This window comes from Pantherophis guttatus, chromosome 1, assembly GCF_059756535.1.
Source record: "Pantherophis guttatus breed Tessera chromosome 1, ASM5975653v1, whole genome shotgun sequence".
NCBI classification, from domain to species: Eukaryota; Metazoa; Chordata; class Lepidosauria; order Squamata; family Colubridae; genus Pantherophis; species Pantherophis guttatus.
Window position 1 is genome coordinate 275015870 of NC_142063.1, and position 26640 is coordinate 275042509.

The 26640-nt window shown below is 38.5% G+C and overlaps 2 protein-coding genes across 2 annotated transcripts in view; one reads left to right on the forward strand and one right to left on the reverse strand.

The window, feature by feature from the left end:
• CAPN9 (calpain 9) overlaps positions 1-10049 on the reverse strand; it is a 46246-nt gene extending 36197 nt beyond the window's left edge. The window contains exons 1-2 of the mRNA XM_060692353.2: positions 9819-10049; positions 9472-9698 (exon numbers count right to left, since the gene is read on the reverse strand). Of these exons, the coding sequence (XP_060548336.2) occupies positions 9472-9684 (213 nt within the window). The 5' untranslated portion in view covers positions 9685-9698; positions 9819-10049. The remainder of the gene's footprint in view (positions 1-9471; positions 9699-9818) is intronic.
• Positions 10050-13797: 3748 nt separating this feature from the next.
• AGT (angiotensinogen) lies at positions 13798-25479 on the forward strand. Its single transcript, XM_034428370.2, has 5 exons — positions 13798-13880; positions 19831-20641; positions 22249-22507; positions 24522-24666; positions 25078-25479. The coding sequence occupies exons 2-5, from the start codon at positions 19855-19857 to the stop codon at positions 25264-25266; spliced, it is 1380 nt and encodes a 459-aa protein (XP_034284261.1). The 5' UTR covers positions 13798-13880; positions 19831-19854; the 3' UTR covers positions 25267-25479.
• Positions 25480-26640: the final 1161 nt, after the last annotated feature.

A 26640-nucleotide genomic window follows, 5' to 3' on the forward strand; every position in this document is an offset into this window, starting at 1 on the left:
CAGACAGAAGCTAACAGAGGAACATGCTTCTACAGCAAAACCTCCTTCCTGATAGATGATCAGGAAGTCACTTATGATGTCTACCCAGCAGATGCCATTGGGAAATGATGACTGGCATCCAGGCAGTCATTGCAAGGCTTGCAATAACAATGGGTAGTTTAAAAATTCAGTATTGATAATAACCTGCCTGTTCCTTTCCCCTCTCCCCTCTTCCAAACATTTCACATGTTTCAGAGGAAATATCTCACAGTGGATGACCTGGTTGCCACTGTCGCTGCCTTTCCACTGTATCATGATTAGTGAGAGCAAAAGACACGTTGTCATCAGCGCCACCAGCTTATTCAACCCTCTGGTCTTGCAGTTTCTGTGATAGACTGATGCATTGATTCGCCCATAGAATATTGTCGCACAGCAAACATGGGCAGCTCAGTGGAATCATGTAGGCCACTGAGTTCAACGGATGCTCAATCCATGAATTCAAATGACAACATCAAAACCACAAGGCTTTGATGTATTCTTTGGCAACGGTTATTTTGTATTTTTATAGTGTCTAACATAAGCATTTGTGGAGAAGCAATGGACAGACTATTAAGTAGTTTCCATTAACAGGGGCATGAAAACAAATCCACTGTGCTGAAAGAACCAAGTGAGGAAAAGAATAACTCTGCTTTGACAAAATGCTGCCACCCATTCATTACGTATCCATCCATGCATTCAAAGCAGGAGGTGAATTTAAGTGCCTATAATTTGTTAGTTGCTTGCTATTTATCAGGGAGGGAAGTAAAAGGTTCATTCCCCAAAAGCGTATCCCCTTCCTGCATTTTACTAAGCTAGAACACTTGACTTCAGGTCCTCAAATTCTCTGACTTCTGAGTTCTGGGACCAGTTTTATATCAGTACAGTACACCGCAGAATACTTGCATGCACAGAGAAGTCTGATTGGAGCCAAAGAAGTAAAATGCAGATGCAATGAGTAGATGTATTTATTGGACAAGAACCGTCGTTGATGGGCAACTACCAGAGTGGTTTACATAATACATGAAAAGTAGGAGACAACATTAATAATAAATATACCAGCACATTAATGTAAAGCAAAAACAAAAACAAAACAACATGAGCTTTTTGGGAAAAATATTTGCAATGTTTAAGAATAGGAGATAGACAAAATCTTGAAATTCAAGAGATCACATTCTTATAAAAGCAGCTGAACTAAAAGTATTCAAAGCAATCACCCCAAAATAGACAGCAAAGGAGGCCAACATGTCTGAGATGAAGTCTGACAATCTAGTTTGACTGTTTCCACTTTAATTATACTAGCTGTTTTGGACAACTCTTCTCATAAGCCCTAGCCAGCCTGGTGTACTACCTACATTGGCTGAAATGTTAATCAAACAACATTTGGTGGGAATAAGTTTGTGGAATGCTAACTGAAGACCCAACATTCCTACTTCTCATTTATACCTATGTGACAATATGTAGAGATATAACAGAGCAGAACAGGTCACATGGGAACAGAGGCTCAGAAAGAAATAGGCCATGAAACTTGTCAAATTTTGACTCAGACATCTGCCAAGATGATAAGGCTATGACTGAGGATAATATTGTTGATGATTATAAGCTACCAAATCACAAGTAATTCAACACATATGTTAAGGGCTACAAGAATCTTATACTTGTTTGAAAAATAACTTTTCCCTCTTTGGAAGAACAGCTAACTAAATTGTGAGGGTATGCCTTGATATCTAGGATACCTTTGTATTTAAAACTATATTAGACATAGAGTTTGATATCAATTGGAAATCATCTTTGATTGCAATCAAATACAATGGAATTGTAAAATATCTAAAATTTGGGTTATAGGGTTCATATCTTAATATGACATATATCTTAAAATTCAACAGGCACAACTGGACTTTGATTAGGAAATGGACATGAGATAGATCATAACACTATAAGCTTCTAATATTGTATTTAAAATATTAGTGTTATGAAATTTCTGATTTGTAGCATCAAGGCAATATAGGAAAAAGCCATAAAACAGGCAACCTCAAAGATAAAGTCATGAAAATAAGAGAATTAAAATATCTCATTTCTCCTATGAGTTGAGAAGTTCAGAAGTTGACTCAACCTTCCATGCTTCCAAGGTTGGTAAAATTAGGACCTGGATTGTTGGGGACAATATGCTGACTCTGTAGACCGCTTAGAGAGGACTGTAAAAGCACTATGAAGTTGTATATAAGTACTATTGCTATTGTTACCCTGGATTGGGAACTATTAGCAAAGTTTTAATCCCACAGCATAGGTAGGGCTATGTGAATTTCAGGGATGAGGATGTGCTCTGAAGACCCATAAATTGGTCTCTGTTTTTGTTGTAGGACAGCCAGAAAAATAAAGTAATTTATTTATTTGTTTGACTTTCGCCCTAATTCTTAAAATCTTAAAATACCAGGCCATCCTCTCCGTCTTGGGGTAGGCTGCTCATGCAGCCCCGAGGGTTGTTTCCTGTTGTCAACCCCACCAGGTAGGCCAGACCAAAAATCAACTCTGCAAAAAGGCTAAGACTACTTTTATTGAGGGTGGGTATAATAACAGAATCTTAGAAGTCTGATTGTTCTGTTCTCCCTTTCTTTCATACCCATTTGAGTCAGGGAGGTTTCTCTCTGAGTTGCTTACACATACACTTTCTGCTTGTTTTGGACTTAAGCCATGTTTACTTCTCAACATTTTGGAAACAGATCTGGCCAGCATGTTGGTTCTGGACATACAGGATTTTTTTTTTAGAAAAATGTTTTTCTCTGTTTTCAACTTGTTTATTACTTCTACCAAATACCTGGAGTTAATCTGAAGTTGGGTGGGCATCTAAGGTAAAGTAAAGATTCCCCATGCACATATGTGCTAGTCGTTCCCGACTCTAGGGGGCAGTGCTTATCTCTATTTCAAAGCTGAAGAGCCAGCGCTGTCCGAAGACATCTCCATGGTCATGTGGCCAGCATGACTAAATGCCAAAGGCGCACAGAACGCTCTTAACTTCCCACCAAAGGTGGTCCCTATTTTTCTACTTGTGTTTTTTACGTGCTTTCGAACTGCTAGGTTGGCAGAAGCTGGGACAAATAACAGGAGCTCACCTCGTTACACGGCACTAGGAATTTGAACTGCCGAACTGCCAACCTTTTGATTGACAAGCTCAGTGTCTTAGCCACTGAGCCACCATGTCCCCATGAGTGGGCCCCTAAATCTTGGTAAATAAATAAAATTTAAATTCCCATGTTCAGCAAGTAATGAGATAAGAATATGTTTCTCTACCTGTTTTTTTGTCAACTCTACTCCTCCTTGAGGAGGCAAGGTTTAAAAAACTAGATAAGAATTAACAAAGGAATTTTATTTTTGTGGACTGCTCTGAGTCATATCAAGCAGCTGGCTTACACCTGATGTAAAATAAATAGACATAAAAAAGCATTACACCCATTCTTAGATACTGTAAGGTGATAGCTAGAAGTAATCAGAAACTCAACGTATATCTTTCTTAAACTTTTGGACTTCAACCTATCAACTATTCTGTGTTCTCAGATCAGCATTAACCTTACCTTGTCATGACAGAACCAAGTAAAATTTGTCATGACAATGTGCTTAAATTTAACAAAGGGAAATATTATCATGCTTAGAGCAGGGGTGAAATCCAGCAGGTTCTGACAGGTTCTGGAGAACCGGTAGTGGAAATTTTGAGTAGTTTGGAGAACTGGTAGCAGAAATTTTGAGTAGTTTGGAGAACCAGCAAATACCACCTCTGGCTGGCCCCAGAGTGGGGTGGGAATGGAGATTTTGCAATATCCTTCCCCCAGGAGTGGGAAGGGAATGGGGATTTTGCAGTATCCTTCCCCTGTGACGCCCACCAAGCCACACCATGCCCACCAAGCCACAGCCACAGAACTGGTAGTAAAAAAATTTGGATTTCAGCACTGGCTTAGAGTATATTTTTTAGAAGTATCACTTGTTTCTATACGGAAGAAAGAGCAAAAGAAACAGTCTCTCTCTATTCAATTTTCTGTAATGAATACTCAGAATGAAATATGACAATTTAAAACACAGTTAAATACTTTTTAATGCTTTTCTTAATATTCTTGTGCTGAGATAGCATATCCCATGCGTAAGCTGAGATAACTTTACCCCATTCTGGGCAAGTAATGCTGTTCATGGCCTGGAGGTTGTTAAAAGTCTGGATGGGGAGAAACTGGCTGTGACTGAATCAGAGGGAGATGGAGGGTTCCTGGTTTTGCCATTTTTGCCATTTCTGACTCTGGATGGGGCAACACTCCCCCACCCCCAGATCAATCTGGTGTGAATTTGAGGTTCGTCTTGGACTCCTTACTCCCGCTGGAAGACCAGGTCAGGGGAGCCTTTGCACAAGTCCATCTTATATGCCAATTGTACACTATTGCTGGACCTTATAGTCACTCATGTCTTAGTTACCTCATGTAGGATAACTACAATGCGCTCTACATGGGGCTGCCCTTGAATACCATCTGGAAGCTGCAATTGGTTGGAGTGAAATAGCAGGTGCAGTTTTGGGTGTCCCATGATTCACCCAAGTAACGTCCCTGTTGCATGTGCTATACTGGCTCCCAGTTGCTTTCCAGGTGCACAATTCAAAGTGATGGTTATCACCTTTAAAGTCCTACATGGCACAGGACCAGGTTACTTGTAGATTGTCTCTCTTTGAGGTTATCTGCCCATCCTTGGGTGCACCCAAGGTCCCCTCCCTTAAATGTTGCCACCTGAAGTAACCTTGGAAGCATACCATATTTTTCAGAGTATAAGACGCACCAGAGTATAAGACGCACCGGAGTATAAGACACACCTTAGTTTTTTGGGGAGAAAATAAGAAAAAAGCTGATTGGCAGGTGGATCGGCCTCCCAGAATACCCCCAATCAGCTGTTCCCAGAGGTGAATTTTAGCAACAGGTTCCTTGGTTATGAGCTCTGTGCCTTGCTTTTTTTTTGCTTTTTTTTCTGCCTGTGAAAGCCTCCGAAACAGAGCTTCAGAAAAAAAGCCAGAAAAAAAGTTTGGGGGCTTCTTTTCTGAAGCTCTGCTTGGGGGCTTCTTTTATGAAGCTTCGTTTCTGATGCTTGTTTCAGCCTCTGAAACCTCTGTTTGAGAAGCTGGGCGGGGCTACATTCGGAGTATTAGACCCACCCATATTTTCACCCTCTTTTTTGGGGAGGAAAGGTGCGTCTTATACTCCAAAAAATACAGTAGCTTCCCAGTGGCTGCCCCAGCCCTTTGGAACCTGAGATCTGAAAGATTCCTACCCTTTTAGCTTTCCAGAAGGCCACAAATACCTGGCTTTCCCCCCAAGCATTGAGGTAGGATCAGGGGTGGGTTCTACTTACCTTTACTACCAGTTTGCATGGGAAGTGGGTGCGCGCATGCTTCTACGCATGTGCAGATCACCTATAATGATGCCCGGGTCAGTGGGCGGAGCCTCCCTCCTGCCAGTTTTACTACCGGTTCTTGCGAACCAGTCTGAACTGGGGGCAACCCACCACTGGGTAGGATGCAGGATGAGCTGGGAGGCTGTTTGGTTGGCACCTGGCAGTGGAGGAAGGGAACCTTTGTTTTTAGGGACACTTTTATGGATCATTAGTCACTAGACTGTATGAGTCGGGCAGTTATATCAGTCCAGTAAGTAAGTACCAGTAAGTAAGTAAGTAAGTAAGTAAGTAAGTAAGTAAGTACCAATAAGTAAGTCAGTAAGCAAGTAAGTACCAGTAAGTAAGTAAGTAAATAAGTAAGTAAGTACCAATAATTAAGTAAGTAAGTAAGTACCAGTAAGTAAGTAAGTAAGTAAGTACCAATAAAGTAAGTAAGTAAGTAAGTACCAGTAAGTAAATAAGTAAGTAACGGTAAGTAAGTAATGGTAAGTAAGTAAATAAGTACCAGTAAGTAAGTAAGTAAGTAACGGTAAGTAAGTAATGGTAAGTAAGTAAATAAGTACCAGTAAGTAAGTAAGTAAGTAAGTACCAATAAATAAGTAATTAAGTAAGTATGTACCAGTAAGTAAATAAGTAAGTAATGGTAAGTAAGTAATGGTAAGTAAGTAAGTAAATACCAGTAAATAAGTAAGTAAGTAAGTAAGTAAGTAAGTAATGGTAAGTAAGTAAGTAAGTAAGTACCAGTAAGTACCAGTAAGTAAGTAAGTAATGGTAGGTACCAGTAAGTAAGTAAGTAAGTAAGTAAGTACCAGTAAGTAAGTAAGTAAGTAAGTAAGTAAGTAAGTAAGCAAGTAAGCAAGTAAGCAAGCAGGCAAGCAAGAAACAAACTAAAATGTATGGTAGAAATCCAAGTGATTTTTTTTTTTTTTGCCCAGCTCCTGCAAAGTGATTCATAAGGAAGTAAATATTCTATAAATAGAGTTTTAAACAATACAGTACACTCACATCAAATACAATGTTCTTGGAGATTTTTTTGGTTACGGTTGTTAAAAGTGTGATTCAAAGGCTTTTAATTTTTGTACCTAGAAGAATTACAAGCCATGAATCAAAAGTAATTTATTTATTGAACACAGCATAGATTTACTCATGGAATGTGTATGAGTAAGAAATCACTTTGGTATGTTAATTAGGTTTATAAGGATGTATTTTTCAAAAGTTACAATTTAGGTAAGACGTCCCCTTATTATAAATCATAGGGAGAATAAGACTGTGCTCTGAATCCAAATTGTACCTGATGGGAAGGAAAAAATGAAATACCTTTTCACATGTGTTCTCTACAACTTGCAATGGCCTCTTGGAGAAATAGTTATTTTATTCATCTGCATAAGGAATTCAGAGTGAATGACTCTATTGCCATTATATCCTCACAATATTCCTGTGATATAATTTACAATTCAAGGTGCTGGTTGTCACCTTTAAAGCCCTATATGGCTTAGGGCCAAGTTACCCGAGGAACCATCTTTTTCCAAGAGTCTCTATCGATTTAATTCAATCCAGCAAACTGGGCATGCTGCAGATCCTTTCAGCCAAAGAGTGTCAATTGGAAGGATCTAGAAGATGGGCTTTTTCTGCTGTAGCCCCTGCCTTACAGAATATTTCCCCCGCAGAGATTAGAATGGCCCCAGCCCTGCTGCCCTTTCTCAAGGCTTTAAAAACTTGGCTATGAATCCAGGCCTGGGACTCAGAACATGTAAAGGCTTTGTTACTTGGCTTTACTTTTAGTTGATTAATTATCTTGGTTGATGTTTGTGTTTATTTTCTGGATATTTTTTACTATTTATTGTTTTTAATTGTTTTATAATTTTATAATTGTAAGCCGCCCAGAATCACTTGGTTGAACTGGGCGGCTATAGAAATTGAATGAATGAATGAATGAATACAAAGAGATTTGGGGATTGATCCAAGATCAGGGTTGTGGGCATTTGGACTCAGAAGGATTTCCATTTTGAAGTTCTTCACAGACCTTAGGAGGAACATCTTCCACAAAAAGCATGATACTTGAAACAGTTGGCTGGTAGGCTAACTGCAACCAAATATGCACCCAATAAAACTAGATTCTAGTGTAAAAGTACTTTTGTTCACTAAGCAAGCCAGCAGACATTTGAAATGCCAGTTGGGCATTATTACTTGAGAAGAGATTTGCTCATTGGTAGCATGACAACTTTGTTCCTCCATTATTCTTGCATTGGATAGTTAGAACTACAGAAAAAACAATTGCAACCAGCCTGCCTTCCATAGGAGACCTGTATATTGCGCAGGTCAGAAGGAAAGCTGAAAAAATATCTACAGACCCTCCTCGCATCCTGGGCATAAATTGTTTCAACTCCTTCCCTCAGGACACCACTATAGGGCATTGCATGCCAAAACAACTAGACACAGGGACAGTTATTTTTTCCTCATGCCATCAGTCTGCTGAACACCTAATCCTCACAGCACTGTCTTATGTCTAAGCATATTTACCCATGTTGTATGGCTGTACTATTATTATTATTATTATTATTATTATTATTATTATTATTAGTAGTAGTAGTAGTAGTAGTAGTAGTAGTAGTAGTAATATTTTCTTCCATCTTCTTTACTACCCCCTCTTACTGGTATCATTATTATGATTAGCTCCGTTGCTTTGCATGTACACAGAGCTTTTACACTAGAGACAAATTGGTCAAATGAACCTATTCTGTTCTGTTCTGTTCTGTTCTGTTTATTTATTTATTTATTTATTTATTTATTTATTTATTGTTTATATTTATATACTGCCCTTCTCCCGAAGGACTCGGGGCAGTGAACAGCCAACAGATATAACACAAGAAATACAAAATTTAAAACCAGTATTAAATCCGATTAAATTAATTTGGCCCACAATGTTCTGTTCTGTTCTGTTCTGTTCTGTTCTGTTCTGTTCTGTTCTGTTCTGTTCCGTTCCGTTCTGTTCCGTTCCGTTCCGTTCTGTTCCATTCCATTCCACTTCACTCCATTTCATTTCATTTCATTTCATTCCATTCCATTCCATTCCATTCCATTCTATTCTTTCTTTTTGTGGGGTGTGTTTGCACCCCAGTTAAGTGAAAATCAGTCAATAGCCAAAGAAGTCAATGAGAGGCAATGAATTATGGAGCAGAAATAAATGAAATGTGACAAATGCATTAGGCTGGCTTTTATTCATGCGTCTGTTTTTCTTTTCTACCTCTTGATACTTTCTTGAGCATTTGCAGATACAGTCAATGCCATTTTCATCCAAAATTCATAACCACTGCCAGGAAAGCTCAAATTCTGCACTTTATCGTATGTGGGTCAGTCTGTTCCTAAGACAAAATAGTAGGGCATCTTCCATAAGACACATACCGTACATTTAGCCAGAATAGAGGGTTAGAGGAAGAAAGGGCAAGGGGAAACCCAGGAGTCCTATAGAATAGCAAATTTCAAATTTCAAAGCTAATGTTCAAGAAACATTAGCCTCTTGATGTAGCTGGTGAAACTGATATCTCTGATTGGAGAAAAGATATTGACTAAATGTAATACCAATTGGAAGCCCTTTTATGCGCGGGAAATCTAAAAAAAAATCATGACATATGAATTTAATGACTAGTAATATTTATAGATTATTTTAAAAAATGGAGGTTACATTGTAATTATAAAACAAGAGTCAAACTCAAGTTTTATCTATATCTGCTGTTCAAGAAGTTGGAAGTCATTATTTTTCCCCTCGCATATCTTTGTTTCTTCCTATATTTTTTTATTTTATTGCACATTCTTTATTCTGTCTTCTCTCTTCTGATGATTAAGTTTTTTGCTAGTTTTTTGTTTTTTATTTTTTCTTTAAACGTTTTAATAAAATTACATGAAAAAAAAAAGAAACATCAGCCACTTCTTGTGAAACTCATGATGCATTACATGTTTAACAATCATCCTGAGGGAGAGACGTTCAGTCTGATTTTGTACAAATTTCAGCTCATAGAAAACGCATTATCGATTTAAACTTACCCCTGGTCTTTTCCACACAAAGGGGATTGGTGGTTTCTCATTGTAGAACAGGGAAGAGTCGTTGGCTAGGAAATCACAATCCTCAAAGAGGGTCCCCTTCTGCTGGCATTCAAGCTTCAGCTCCTGGTATGTTTGGCCACTGGAGTGTGTGGCACAAGCATTTTGGGGCACAGAAGGAGCCCGTGCGCTGGGGTCCCGGTAGGTATAAGGCATGGCTCTGCTTCTGTCTAAGAAGAGGAGGAAGTGAATAGCTAAAGAGGAAACTCTACAAATTCTACAAATGGCTACCCTCAAAAGGACAGCAAAAAAGAGAGCGAATCACATTGCCCTTACAAGAATATCTTTACCTGCAGGAAAGAGTTTAGAGGGGAGAAAATGATCTTTCTTCTTGCCTAAATGGCAGCTTGACAATTGTGCACACCAATGTTTAAAAAGCAACACCCAGAGAATAAACAGTAAAAAAACTTGTTCGGCTTCTTCATGTCCTTCTCCAGCTACTGGTTACCTGCCCTCTGGTATAAGTCATACAGAGGGTGATTGAGAAAGTACCTGGGGACTGACCAGGTAGTAAGAAATCTGCTGCCGCCAGGAAGGGAAGGGCTAAATGTTAAAGGAAAGCTTGGGGTCTTGCATAGCTGAATCTGAAAAATGTTGTGGAGCAGGAAGATCTCATGGCATACATATACATGTGCTTTTTGCTTTCTATCAGATGCACCAACATCTAGAGGAATCTATGCTATAGGCAGAAACAGCTCACCAGCATCAGAAAATATGGTTCTGGACTGATTATGGCACACATTTGAACTGGGTTGCTTTAAAAGGAAAAAAATTTTTTTTTCTTCCATATGAAACAATGCAACCAAATTCTTTTCACATTAACATCTTAATGCACTCTAGCAGTTGTTCTTATGCAATAAAATTTATTTATTTATTTATTTATTTATTTATTTATTGGTTCGATTTATATGCCGCCCTTCTCCGGAGACTCAGGGCGGCTTACAACGCGTTAAGCAATAGCCTTCATACTTTTTGTATATACCTGTTTAATAGGGCTTTCGGGGCCCCCCTAAGCGGTGTTCTTTTTTATACAAAGTCAGTTTATTGCCCCCACAATCCGGGTCCTCATTTTACCTACCTCGGAAGGATGGAAGGCTGAGTCAACCTTGAGCCTAGTGAGATTTAAACTTGCAGTAATTGCAGGCAGCTGGCAGCTAAGTGCTACTTAACAGCACTTTAGTCCACTGCGCCACCAAGGCTCTTTTTAAACAAATAAACAAACAAATAATAAATAAATAAAACAAATAAAAATTAATATATAACAATATAAGTTTTGATAACATCATAATAGATACTATTTGAAAGTAATCCTACAAAAATATGCAAAGCTGCAGTCATGTCACTGCATCCTGTAAAATATTAGTCATACATCGTTTGACCAACCAGTCCTGTATGTCTTCCTTCTGAGGTGAAAGGCGAATGTATCATACCTGATTCATATCTTTTTATGACTTTATGGGGAACTCAGTTTTAAACTCAGAGGTTAATATTTTTTGAACTACATACCTGGCACTTGGAATTTGAGAACTGGACAATGTAAATGGATTCTCCATGTCCTACTATGGTGAAAGCACTGATATTTCAGCATTAGAAAGATGGCCCCCTTCACTCAATGGATTGAATACAACTGTGTTTCAAAGCTCTATCCATGTTTTCTTTGGGATTACAGGGCTTTTTGTTTGTAATCTGTTCATTTTTCAAAGTTATTACATAATTGCTTTCTTGCTTTTAATCCATAGGCATCATTCCATAAGAACTTTATATAACTAAAAGAATCCATGGGCCTAAACTTATTTAAATTGCTAATACATGCAAATTATTACTGCACCAGAAATGAAATGATTTCTAATAGAATTATGGTTTGGGAAATGTCTCATTTTGAGTATTTGAGCTTTGAGTATTTAGAAAGAGTTTTCGTGGGATACCGGATTAACATATATTACATACATTAACATACATAAATCATATCCTTACGATTTATATTGATATTGTTTCCTGATTGCTTATTTGTAACCTATGACTATCATTAAGTGTTGTACCTTATGATTCTTGATGAATGTATCTTTTCTCTTATGTACACTGAGAGCATATGCACCAAGACAAATTCCTTGTGTGTCCAAACACACTTGGTCAATAAAAATTCTATTCTATTCTACATTAAGGCAGAAGAAATATCAGTACTACAGCATGCTGTGAGTTGTGAACATGATAGTGAGTAGTTTTTGCACCCAGAAAATTAGTAGGAATTTGGTTTCTTTGTAATACTTAGCATGTTAAAGTAAGACAATCCTATTCGTAAAACATTGGAAGCCACACAATACTTTGAAACACTGCTTAAGGAATTAGTATCCATAAAGGAGAATATTTGTTGCTCAGGGTAGAAATTAGGGGTCCTTGGCGCTCTCTGAGCTTGCTTGTTTTCTTGCAGACATTTTGTTACCCAAACTAGGTAACATCATCAGTGCTAGTAAGGAGTGTGGTGCCAATTTTGGAAGACTGGTGCAATATATATTTACAGTACATCTATATTTCCCATTCATGATCACAAGGGGGCAGTAACATCTAAGAAGAAGGATTATAACCATCCCACTCCCAAAGGAACAAAAGAAATAAATACTTTTCATCTATGAATTGACTTTGAGTTTGTACAAAGTGGGAAGTGGTGATGGATAAACGAACCTACGTGCAAATTAATTCTTTGTAAGTCCAGATGCTGGGCTTAACTCTCTCAAACATTTTTATTCAGTAAAGTACCATATTTTGTGACATTATGCCATATTTGGGGGTTTATTTAAATAGAGAAATAAAACTGATTTGTGATGTAATTTATTTTTCTAACCAAACCTCTTTTTTCTCTTTTGTTAGTGGCTGAATAACCCAAATTGGCAAACAAGGTTGGGTATATGATTCAAAAGCTGCAAGGTCCTGTCACAATTGGCTTGCCTATACAGTAATGCAATCCTGTGGTAGAACAGAGTGACCCAGTACCATCCATTTGCTAGTAAAATAGTGAAATATAAGAACTCTGCACACAACATTTTAATAGGTGCAGTTTTCCTCTGTCAAATATTCCTTTACCCACTTTTTCCACTCCATGTCGTGCTTATTTGAAATAGCTTTGATGAATCAATCCAAAAATCCATTTATTCCACCATTCCTGAGTGAGCTTAAGTTAACCAGCCTTCAAAATTTTACCTGACTGTAGCTCCTTCTGTAATGGGCTATTACAGCTATGTCTGTGAAGTGTTCATATTGTTCTATGATGGTGGAATTCCCTTTCCTTTGACCGAAATCTTGCTATAATTAGAGGCACAATGCCTAATTCCCAGGAGGAACGGGGTGGAACTACATTATAAAAAGAGGCGAAAGGGAGAACAAGGTTTGACCAAAAGCTACTTTGAAGACATCTCAGAGAACAATTTGTCCTTGGAAACAATTGCTGAGGAAAAGTGTGTACAGGTAATGTATAATGGGTAATCTGCCCATTACGGTCATAGGTTGCGCAGGTCATCATGTGACTGGGCCTGGGACTGGATTTTACAAACTTTTTTGGAGCGGTCATTAAACGAATGCTGCAATTGTTAAGCGCATCCACTATTTGCTATGAGCATTTTTGCAAAAAAAAAAAAAAAAAACAGAAGTAAACACTTATTTTCTGCCAAAACATTGCAATCATGGTCATGTGATTGGGGGGACAGTGCAAATGGCTGTAAATGGCTAAACGACCGATCGTAAGTCAAGGACTAACTGGACATGGATATTTTCTATCCAAAGTTAGCACCTGGTCAAAAGAACCAAGAAGTCTATGTTTCTTCTCAGTTTTCTCCACTATAGTACCTCAAAGGATGCGGTACTGTTTTCTCAATTTCATTTAAGATCAATATGTTACTGTCAATATTTAAACCTATCATTCATATTCATGTCTTTTTCTGTTTCCTTCCCTGTTTATAATCTACAAAAAATGTCCTGTAGGAACTACTGTTTATGGAACTTCCTATGATCCCCAATATAGCTGTTTGTGTTGGAGAATGAGCTCTCAGGCTTTACTACAGTGGAGATAGAATAGTGGAAGGACTAGGACTGGACAGCAGACAGAAGTCTGATGAAATGACCGCTTGGGTCAATGTTTGCTCTCCTCCTTGGGAAAGAAGGGAAAAAAAAGCTGTAATTGCCAATACATGGAAAAACAAATTTCCCAGAACACTGTCCATCACAGTCAGAGAGCAGAGGGGACAGCTAATGTGTAACTGAGGTTAGGCAATCAGGAGGATAAAATAGGAGCCCAAGTGCTCCTTTAGGATTCAATCCCGAACACAGAAACAGCCTGAGGTTCTCACCCAAGGGACGGAGATGTAAGTAAGGCTTTTCTGTTGTTATTGATGATGACGGAAAGTAATATTTTTAAAAATACTATTGCAAAATAGTAATTTATTCTCTTTTTCTCAAAATCATTGATGTTGTGGTAACCGTTTGCTTGCTTTTCCTTATTTTCCCCAAAAGGTAAAATGCAACAACAGTTGGATTCCCATGTATCATGAAACGGCTTGCCTATTTGCTTTTTGACATGGTATATTAAGGTTATAGACCCGTGATGGCGAACCTATGGCATGCGTACCACAGGTGGCACGCAGCGCCCTCTCTGTAGGCACCCGAGGCCCAGTTTTTTTTAAAAAAATGATTTATTTGCCGCTCTTCTCCGGAGACTCAGGGCGGCTTACAATGCGTTAAGCAATAGCCTTCATTCTTTTGTATATTTATACAAAGTCAGCTTATTGCCCCCACAAACTGGGTCCTCAATTTACCTACCTTACAAAGGATGGAAGGCTGAGTCAATCTTGAGCCTGGTGAGATTCGAACTTACAGTAATTGCAGACAGCTGGTGTTAATCACAATGCTTTTAGTCTGCTGAGCCACCAGACCCAGTTCCACCGTGCATGTGCCAGTAAGCTGGTGGTCGGGTCTCTGCCGCTCATGGGGGGGCGGTGTTGCGTGCATGGGGCGCACACGCTTTGGGCACTCAGTCCGGAAAAGGTTACTGTTATAAATGCTATGGTTTGTAAATAATAAAGCCACCTGATCTAGGCTGCCAAAATCCAGATGACTGCAATAGGACCAGTGGTGGTTTCCTCCCGGTTCGGCCCGGTTCGGCCGAGCCGGTAGCGGTGATGATATGACATCACCGAACCTGTTCTCTTTGTTCTCGCCCCTCGGTTATTCTTACCTTTTATTTGGCCCCGCCCCCAATCTATTCGCTGCCTCCCGAGTCCCAGCTGATCGGCTAGAAAGAAAAAAAATTGTTTAAACTCTTGCCATGGGGCTTCAAAGGGCCGCCCTACAGCTGATCAGTGTTAAAAGGCAGTGTGGTGGTAGACCAGTGCACTCGAAAAACAAATGTGTAGACCAGTGGCTCCAAGAACAAATGGGTAGACCGGTGCCTCCAAGAACAAATGGGTAGACTGGTACAGCTCTACAAGCAGTTAAAAGCCTGATAGACCAGTACCTCTGTTAAATCCTAAAGAATTGTCACATGACCATCAAACTATGCCCATATAATAAGCCACGCCCACAGAACTGGTATTAAAAATTTTAGAACCCAACCCTGAATAGGACAATAAAGAGATACAGAAAACCCTAAATCCTGGCTGTCTTCCATTGGTGGCCCAGTTTATGGCAAACACAGTTGAAATACCTGTAATAAATCATGGTATAACAAGCCAGTTTGGCCTAGTAGCTAAGGCACCAAACTAGACCATGTGTTCTAGTCCCTTCTTAGCCTGAAATCCAGTTTGGTGACTTTAGGCCAGTCATTCTCTCTCTGCCCAGCTCACTTGCCAGGGGTTGCTGTTGTGGGGAAAATAGGAAGAGGAAGGTATGTTGAATATGTTCATTGCCTTCAATTATTTGTAAAAAAAACAAAAACAAAGGTGGAATACAAATAAATAAATAAATACAAATAAATAAAAAATAAAATACTATATATAACCTTAGCTATTGCAGCATATTCAAAAAGCCTGCTGAAATTAACTATAGTTAGAGCGATATGTAAATCTCAGTTCATATGCAGCTTTTATCATCTAAACTTAAGGTTTGATAAGAAACTAATTAAATATATGCACACAAGTAAACAGTGAGGTTTCACACAAACAATTTATAGAGTCACTAACCATCAGATGGCAGTATAAAATCTGTTGGCATTAGCTGGACCACCACAGCGCTGGTGGAACAATATCGTAATCCCTCATTTTACAGATCGTACAGAGTACATTAACCCCTGGAATAATTTCAAATTGCTCAGATTGCAAATACGTGTAAAGGGAGTGTAAGTAAAGATGCAAACGGAGAAAAATAAATAATGAGGATTAGCAGATCTGGGCTGTAGAAATCTAGATAATCTGATAGCCCTAAAATTTAATGGATGAATGGGAGAAAGAGTACCTGTTAAAGCAGAATATCCATTAAATCGAAATAGGATTTAATGCACACACAAAATGGCCCATGGGGTGTGCCAAAGCAAACAACAGAAAGCAGATTTGGCCTATTGTGTTCAAAGTCCACTAAACGGAAGCCCATAAAACTGAAGGTTTTGTGTAATGATATAACTTTATGAGAACCAGATAAAATGTCAACAGAGCGCAAATGCTGGTTCTTTAAATATTTGCAGTAGAAGTGGTTTCTGGGGAGATAATTCCTAGAGCTACTAAATGAAAAAAGGAGACCTGAGTTTTCTATGAATAAATTATGATAATTGAGATACTCCCTCCTCTTGCTAGAATAATAGGCAATAATACAGGTAGACATCTTTTCCTCACTATTGCTTTTATCTATGTGCAAATAAAAAGAGTAAGAAAATTAGTGAAGAAAACATATGAATATGGATGAAAGCCCATTCTCTTTGGGAAATCTGTGAACAAGGAAAAGTGATTTCAGAATAAAATCTATAGAGAAGCATCTCATATGGAATAGTCAAAAAATAGTGTAGAAAGAAAGAAAAGGGTATTTGTGGGCAAGATGAAAATTCCCAGTCATAAGTAATTGATAACAAGCCACAATGTCATTGTGTAGTAGTAGTAGTAGTAGTAGTAGTAGTAGTAGTAGTAGTAGTGATTTATTAATTGATGAGTCTTATGATCATATTAAAAACATTTTATTTGTGTGCCATTTGATACCATTCTACATTTAGGGAAGAAAAACAAAATGCACAGGTACCATATATGTGGTACCTTGCTCAATAGTAGTGACTGTGAGAGGGATCTTGGAGTCCTAGTGGACAACCATTTAGATATGAGCCAGCAGTGTGCAGCAGCTGCCAAAAAAGCCAACACAGTTCTGGGCTGCATAAACAGAGGGATAGAATCAAGATCACGTGAAGTGTTAATACCACTTTATAATGCCTTGGTAAGGCCACACTTGGAATATTGCATTCAGTTTTGGTCGCCACAATGTAAAAAAGATGTTGAGACTCTAGAAAGAGTGCAGAGAAGAGCAACAAAAATGATTAGGGGACTGGAAGCTAAAACATATGAAGAACGGTTGCAGGAACTGGGTATGTCTAGTTTAATGAAGAGAAGGACTAGGGGAGACATGATAGCAGTGTTCCAATATCTCAGGGGTTGCCACAAAGAAGAGGGAGTCAAACTATTCTTCAAAGCACCTGAGGGTAGAACAAGAAGCAATCAAGGAGAGAAGCAATTTAGAGCTAAGGAGAAATTTCCTGACAGTTAAACAATAAGTGGAACAACTTGCCTGCAGAAGTTGTGAATGCTCCAACACTGGAAATTTTTAAGAAGATGTTGGATAACCATTTGTCTGAAGTGGTGTAGGGTTTCCTGCCTGGGCAGGGGGTTGGACTAGAAGACCTCAAGGTCCCTTCCAACTCTGTTATTTTATTCTATTCTATCTGTGCTATGACATCATGACATGTATCACTTTCCCTTCTTGTGTCCCCTGCTCTCCTGTGTCGATGTTGTTGCACTTCACCTGTAGTTGAACTAATTTTTAAAAATATAGAGAAGGTGATACAGACCAATGTTTCTCAATCTTGGCAACTTTAATATGTGTGGACTTCAATTCCCAGAATCTCCCAGCCAGCATGAGGAAATTGGGTCGAGTACTTCTTAACATTTTTTCCAAACAAATACTTTGAACCTTTCATGACCTCTTTATTTGAGCCTGGAAAAAGGATGCAGTTGCTAAAAAAAAAATCACATTTATTTTAATTAGCACTAGGCTGTTGTTTTCTTTCCCAATAAGCAAAAACTGCTTTAAGAAGTAAAAGCAGCTTTTCCTGTACTGGAAGCAATGTACCATGTTGGATCATAGATAGTAATATAAATATTAGTCACTAAAATATGTTTGAAGAATGTAATTTGGAAAGAATGAATTCTTTTTGTAGCAATATGAATTAAAGGCTATATATTGATATTCATATTTTTGTAGATGTGTAGATTGAGAAACGTCACTATAACATCTTGTCATAGTAAATAGAATGGATACCATGTGCTCAGGGTATGCGGTGGCTCAGTGGCTAAGTCGCTGAGCTTGTTGATCGAAAAGTCGCCAGTTCAGCGGTTCGAATTCGTAGTGACACGTAACGGGGTGAGCTCCCGTTACTTGTCCCAGCTTCTGCCAACCTAGCAGTTCGAAAGCATGTAAAAAATACAAGTAGAAAAATAGGGACCACCTTTGGTGGGAAGGTAACAGCATTCCATGCGCCTTTGGCATTTTGTCATGCCGGCCACATGACCACGGAGACGTCTTCGGACAGCGCTGGCTCTTCGGCTTTGAAATGGAGATGAGCACTGACCCCTAGAGTCAGAAACGACTAGCACATACGTGCGAGGGGAACCGTTACCTTTACCTTACCATGTGCTCCTTCAGACCACTGTCCAGATGTTGGACAGTGGATGAACACTATTTTTACCACCGCCATACTAGCCCTACAAAGGAAGGATTATCCTACATAAAGAATGATATATGGTCAATCTGTTTTAGAGTTTTACTTTTTATTCTTTTAGCTTCCTCAGAGAAGAGATCATCACCTCAGGGTTAAATGCTTCGATGATTAAGCCAATAAATTTTATATAAAATAAGATTTTAGACATCATTCTTTCGATATTGAAGTTAGTCACTGGATATACCGTATCTAGGCTGCAAAGCTCTGGATGGCCGTCTCTTTGCTGCTATTTAGTGTCATCCAGAATTTTTTGCAGCCCGTCTATTATAGCCGCACTTTTATGAACTGGCTTCTTAAAGCAGCTATATATTTTCTGAGGCTAGTGTGGGGAAAAAAGAAACTGCTTTAAAGAGTCACCAGGGAGCGCAAAGTCTAAATCACTTCTTCCCATTATTTCTAAACCACTGCTCTACAAAGATGGAGTTAGGTGGCATCTAATTCCAGATAATAATTGTATTCTTAATTAGGTTGGTCTATATTAGGACTGCCTTGAAAGATGTCCACATGAAGATCTGGCTGTTGAGAGGATAGGCAAATGTTTGGCTCCATGTTTAACGCTCTTCAATGTACACCATTCAGTGAGAAAGAGGCTAATGTATAACTCAATCTTATGCAAATTGAATGCACTTGGCTAAAGGTTATGTGCAGGAAGAGTTTGAGTAAACCAGACTTTAGTTCTAGCTGGTCACCACCGATCCCTTATCTTCATTTTTTTTATCTCTATATAAATCAAAAGAAGGATGTTCATTCAAGTAAAAATAAATAAATAAAAGCCATTACTGGCAGGATTTATACACTATGCTAAGCAAAACCTAAATGCAGCCTATTGTTGTTTAGTAAGACCCACATAGTTGCTTTTGGACTTAAGGACTGTATATGGCAGCTTCATCTTTTCAAACAGCAGTGAGTGAGAAAAAGTGGGGTTTTTTAAAGGTGTTCCTATTAAACAGAATATATATTTAAAATTATGCAAGACTGATTGTAAAATGAAATAATATTCCAAAAGGAATAAGGTCTTGCAATTGTCCATCTCTCAAATGTCTTCAGGATAAACCAATATAGTACTGAATCATGAAATATATTTGCTAAACATGCTTATACATAATTAAACCCAGTTTTATAACCCAGTGCATAACACTACAGTAACATGTAATCAGATACTTTGTGTTTTGGTGAATTATAGAAACACAGCTGGATCATGGCAAATTTCCCATGTAGGCTAACTTCCTAAGTACATACATTAATTTCTTTATGGCTTGGATAATTATGTTATTTAATAAAAAGAAAACCTGCTGAAAAGCCATAAAACATTCATTGGTGACGGTTGTAATTATTTCTTTCTGAAACAGACACAGGTGAAGATCCACGTCAAGATGAAACTTGGAGTCATTTTGCTGTGTGTCCTTCTGTACCTTACCACTGGATGCTGCGATCGGGTATACGTTCATCCCTTTTACCTGATTTCCCTTAACAATACCAATGCCAACAGCTGCAAGGAGCTGGAAGAAAGAGAACAGTTGGTGAAGATGTTTGTTCCCCTCTCAATTGAGTCCCATTTCACTTCAACCTATGAAGAGAGTCTGAGGAACAAGAGCGAGAAGAAAGAGAAACACTTGGGTGTGAAGTTCTTAATAGACCCCATTTATATGCTTGGGGCCCGTTTTTACAAAGAGCTGAAGAAAATACATGAAAGCGGCAATATTATCCTCTCTCCTATATTCATATATGAGTCTCTATTGTCCATTTATTTAGGGACTTCTGGAGAAACAGCAACCAATCTGCAGAGTTTATTAGGGTTTTACCTGCCATCGAGTGACTCAAGTTGTACCTTCAAAATAGATGGACGTAAAGTTCTCTTTGCCCTGAAGATCATCCTGAATGCTCCCTTACGCTCTTGGGACACAGAGGGACTGATTTTCTCCAAGCTGTTGTGCCTTTTCTCTGCTCCTGGTACCCATTTAGCTGAGCCTTTTGTCCATGAATTGGCCTTTCCAGATGTTAATTTCTACGTTCGAGCTGTGGATTTCACCAACCCCACAGAGGCAGCAAAACAAATAAATGCATTTGTCGAAAGGAAGGGCACCCACAGGACCAAGAGTCTGCTGGCTGACATTGATCAGGAAACCACTTTGCTGTTGACAACTTATACTCATTTCAAAGGTATCTGACAGGAAAAAGGGAATTGTCACAGAGTAAGACCAATGACAATCTCAGAGAGGAGCAGATGGGGGGGGGAAAGAATAGTAATTTGAAACTTGTAAAATAATGCAATAACTACCATACTTTGTCCACTTGTTAAAATGGGGACTGTAATAAATATGTGGTGTTGAATCGCCAAACCTTCATCAGGTTGGTAACGCAGAATACAACTTGAATAACCCTTAAAGAGCTGCGGTGGCCCAGTGGTTAGAGTGCAGTGTTGCAGGCTACTTCTACTGATCAGCAGCTGCTAGCAATTTGGCAGATTGAATCTCACCAGGCTCAAGATTGACTCAGCCTCCCATCCTTCCGAGGTGGGTAAAATGAGGACCCAACTTGTTGAGGGCAATAGGCTGACTCTGACTCTGAGGATATGAGGAATTAGTCATTGTCACCTGCAACTGTGAAAAAGGGGATCATATCAGCTCACAATGACTAATTCATAGACAAAAACCATGGTAGTCACTGTGAGATTGACAGTAGCAATTTAAGAACAGTAAGAACGCTATGCATCAATTATGATTGGGCAGGGCCAAAGCACAGAATTTAAAGACCTCTGCTTTAAGTAAAGGAATAAACTGCTTCCCACCATATTGATTTCTTTTATTTATTAAATTTATATGCCACCCATTTCCCAGTTTGAGGATAAGGTTCACTTGATTCTTTGAGTATTGAACAGATAATGACTGTGCTTGCATGTTTGACAAATGTAACATAGTAGGAAATAAATTTAGCTGTACATAATATGTGAACCCATGTGATCTGGTAATCTCTCATATCAGAGTCAGCCAAGTCTGTATTTCTTTTTGTGCCTTCAAGTCAGTGTTGACTCCTGATGACTTCCTGGATTAGCTTTTGTGTTTTTGCAGTTTTCTTGGCAAGGTTTTTCAGAAATGCCTTGTCCTTACCTGCTTCTTCCTAGGGCTGAGAAAGAGTGACCAGTCCAAGGTGACCTAGCTATTTGGCACCCAAGGTGAGACTAGAACTCACAGTCTCCCAGTTTATAGTCTGATGCCTTCACCACTACACCAAACTGGTTCTAGGTATCTGCTCATAGGAAGACAATTATAGAAAATAGTTATGCTATTTTTAGAAGGTTACAACTGCAGTGTGAGAAATCTTTACAGGAGAAAAGTATAGTGGCTCTATTCCTGTAGTATAAGGACTTTCTGGAGATTCTTGGAGCATCTATTGTGGTTTCAAAGGATATTTGTTGAAGATCAGTTTCCCAAGCAGATTTTCAATTGCTGGGAAATATAGTGCATGTTTTTGAGCCTCTTAAGGTTTCTCAGCTCATAATCAAAAGCAATACACACAATTAATTAAAGTAATACTTCACTTAACACTTTGAATTTAGTTTCCCTACTCTTATATTCTGCCAGTTTATGGTTTTGCATTATAAGTTCCTTTGGATGTACGTATGCAGTAGGAAACTTGAGTTATGTCCAAGAATAGTAGTGGATAAAGGGATAAATATACATTACATGTAATATTCAGCTAGATCCTTTTTATGCCAAAGAGAGGGAAACAATTAGTTTCCTCTAATCATATTTTCATTTGTTTTTCAGCTGTAATAAATGGAGCGTCCCCACTCAGAGAACCTCAAGAATTCTGGCTTGATTCCCAAACTAAGATCTTTGTTCCTATGATGACAGTAACTGGAATCTTCAAGCATAAATATCATAAAGGACTTTCCGTTGTCAAAATTCCTCTCAGCAAGAGTATATTTTTGGTGCTCTTACAGCCCAGCAGCAGCAATGAGCTACCTAGTGATGATCAATATCCTTTGACACCTTCTTTGGAATGGCTTCAAGGCTTGCAATCAAAGTACGTTCACACATTCATCACAACACTAGGCACTCATAAAAACTTCATAACAATATGAAGAGTTTGATAGTAGAACCAATTACCCAAGGAGGTGGTGGATAATTGGCTCCTCTTCAGGCTAGACAGTCACGTGTCTCCGAAATGCTTTAATTTATATTCCTGCACATTTCAGAAAGTGGGACATGATGGCTGAAATGAACGCTTGCAATTCTATTATTCTAAGAAGATCTTTGTAGAATCAGGGAAAAGTCCCGGAGTGGTAGGTATGAGATTCTCCAATTGAGGGAGAAGTTAAACTTTAGTATTCAGCTCACCATTCATGCTCAAATATTCGTAGCAGTATTCTAATATCTAAGGGGCTGCCACAAAGAAGAGAGAGTCAACCTATTCTCCAAAGCACCTGAAGGCAGGACAAGAAGCAATGGATGGAACCTAATCAAGGAGAGAAGCAACCTGGAATTAAGGAGAAATTTCCTGTCAGTTAGAAAAATTGACCAATGAAACGACTTGCTTCCAAAAGTTGTGGGTACTCCAACATTGGAGGTTTTAAAGAAGAGATTGGATAACCATTTGTCTGAAATGGTATAGGGTTTCTTGCCTGAGCAGGGGATTGACTAGACAATCTCTAAGGTCCCTTCCAACTCCCTTATTCTGTTATTATGTACCATGGATATATAATTTATGGCACTCAAATATCATTGACTGGACTAGATGTGGACCTGGCCACCTCTGGCACCACAGAATTTGGAATTTATCTCAGTATTTAAATATCCGCACCATATAGGTAGACCTTGATTTACAACCACAGTTGAGCCCAAAATTTCTATTGTTAAATGAGACAGTTGTTAAGTTGGTTTTGCCCCATTTTATGACCTTTCTGGCCACAGCTGTTAAATGAATCACTGCAGTTCAGTTAGTAACACAGTTGATAAGTGAATCTGGCTTCCCCATTGACTTGGCTTGTCAGAAAGTCACAAAAGGTGACCACATGACCTTGGGACACTGCAACCATCATAAATATGAGTCAGTTGCCAAGCATCTGAATTTTGACCACGTGACCATGGGGATGATGCTGCAACAGTTGTAAGTGTGAAAAACGAAAGTATAAGTTACTTTTTTCGGTGCCTTTGTCACTTCGAACAGTCACTGGTTGTAACTTGAGGATTACCTATATTTATTTTTATTCTTCCAGAAAATAATTCCAAACCATATCCTTCTTTAGGATTCAAGCCCATATATTACTACAGTATCCACTCAAGTATGGCATTGTAATCTGTCCTGCACGAATTTGGGTACCTAGATACAAGACACCAAAAAGAATAAGAAATTAATCAGGTGGTAGTAGCTTAAGCTGGTATAATTACAAAAGAGAAGGGACCTTTAATATACCACGGCACAGAAAGGGAGCTGTGTAGCATTTCTGTACAGAATTCCAAATAGATACAAAATCAAAGTAGATATTTGCCAAATTATTATAGGGAAAGTGTTGCTTTTGCTTCATCTTGATGAAAAGAGCCACTTTTAGCGGACATTATAAAAAGATCTGATCAAGTGCTTGAGCAGAAAGGAGCAAGCACAGGTATCATGTCTGAATTTGGGTGCCTTTTTTAATACACACAATGGCATAGTTCTCACTTTAGTGCAACTCTCTCTTCCTCCTACACCCCAGACTTGAGAGATAACCACTACTCCCTTTGTCAAGACAGAGAAGCAACCAAGGCAACCAGTCCCATTTCGCTTCCAGTTTATAGGTGATCTCAGGGGCAAATCCAGCCCCAAATCTTCCAGAAGCCCGTAACCATCACTTCTTGGAATTTATTTATATTTATTTATTAGAATTTGTCAAACAAAAACAAGAACAAGAATAAAAGAAAAAAATACAATGACAGGGACGATAGGCACAATCATGCACTTATGCACTCCCCCTCTACTGATTACGTAAGTACGAAGTGACAACTCTTTCATAATCTTGTGCTTTGCCCTTTCCCCTCCCCTTTCTTTCTTCCTTCTGCAGAGAGATTCACTTGACTTTCCCAAGGGTGTCCTTTACAAGCATATACGACCTTCAAGAACTCCTTGTGAAACAAGGGATGCCTAATCTGCTTGGAAAAGAAGCCAATCTCAGATTGCTAAGCAGTAGTAATGTGACCATTGGAAAGGTATGCTGTCATTGACCTTTGCTCTTTGTAAGCATATAAATCTATGGGTTTGGACCACATATTCAGTATCCAAGGACAGATAATATACAGATGATCAGGGATGGGGAACCATGGCCCTTTTATGACTTGTGGACTTCAACTCCCAGAATTCCTAAGCCAGCCATGGATGGATGGATAGATGGTTGTAGATAGATAAATAAATAAAGATGGATGGATGGATGATAGATAAATTGTGGCACAAACCATATAAGCCTTCTACAAACATTATACAACTTTTTTAAAATCCAAGTTTCTAAATCTCTTTATTAGCACTTTTAAAATACCTTTTCATTTATTGGGCTTTTTTTCATTTATAATCTTAGCACTACGGCCTACTGACTCAGATTTACTATCTTTGTTTTTTGCTTGCAGATCATAAATCAGCAACTTTTTGAGCTCAGCCCCAGTGAGGAAGATCAAGTAGAAGCTCACACAGAAGAACATGCCAGCGAGACACTTAAAATAACATTGAACAAGCCATTTCAGTTCGCGGTGTATGAAAAAGAATCGGCTGCATTGATTTATTTTGGCCAAATAACAAATCCCCTAAAAGAAACATAAATTCTGGATGAGGTGGGGGGGGGACGACAGTTTTCTGTAATCCTTTAATCTTTTTCCTGCAGTACTTAGTTTTTATGTTGTTTTTTACAAATCTTGCTTTGAAAACTAATGCATCTTTCAGAAATAAACTTGACAAATTTATCAATAGAACTTTATAAAAAAATATTGCTGTTTACGTCGTGATTAATAAAGTGCTCACATCTCTTAAGACTATTATAAGAAAAAGTAGATCATTTTCCATTTACTGAGTGATTTCAATGTGTGCTGGGTTTAAGCCAAATATATAAATTTTAATTCACGGTTTATGGTTTAGCAAACCCAACTATTTTGGCTTATTCAACAATGTATGTGAATCTAATATTCCCTGTGAAAGAAGTCTGCCACTCAAAAATATGGGAAATAATATATCCAGAACAGATAATTTAATAATCTGTTTCTATGTTCTATTTAAAGACATTTAGCCATGTCTATGTTTAATTGTCGCACAACTAAGTTTAGCTGAATTGGAATAATGTTACAATTAAACTCTATTCATGTCACAGGGACTTACTTCATCAAAGCTGCACACGCAAGTCATGTTTGCATGATATGATTGAGAATTCCCCAACGTACTCACTCAACTTTTTCGGCTAATAGTATACCGTCTAATCTTGGTCAATAATCACTTTGCTTGCATTTTTTAGGCCTTTCCATGCTTGGGTTGTCGGACTTTAATAATTTGTATGAAACATTTAACCACCCACGACCAAATTTAGTATGAAGGCCATGGAGTGAGATATTTGTTCTATGCCAGGAGGAACATTCCAAGTCCAGAACAACTTGTGAAAAAAAAAAAGAAGAAAAATTAAGTAGCTTAATCTGCAAGGTTGATTTAATACACCTGCTTTGTGTCTAAAAATCATTAATTCCCACTCCACAAGCATGGGAAAAAATTTCCATCATTAAAAATAAATGTAGGCCTCAATCTGAATTGTTTGAACCATACAATGGTTGAAATTCTTGAACATCTGGTCATATCCTGTGAGACACACATTGACTAGAAAAATAAAGTGGTATTTCGGGTGCACTTCTTGGTCATAACAACATTCCAGCTCCAGCTTTGAATCGACTGTGGGAGAGTTCAGGACTGCTGGATCCACTATCCAGAGCAGGGTGCTGAACACAAGCATTTACAACTAAAGTGTTTATACATTTTATACACTTGTTTATAAATTTATTCTGAGTGCCAGAGGTTCCACACCGAAATTCACATTTGCTTCATAGTTTGTCTCTCCTTTTCACCTTGGCATTGTAATTCATAGGTCTATATGCATTCCTTTGAAACAGGATCCAAACTGGATATTAAACATCCTAATGGAGAATCTTTTTATTTTC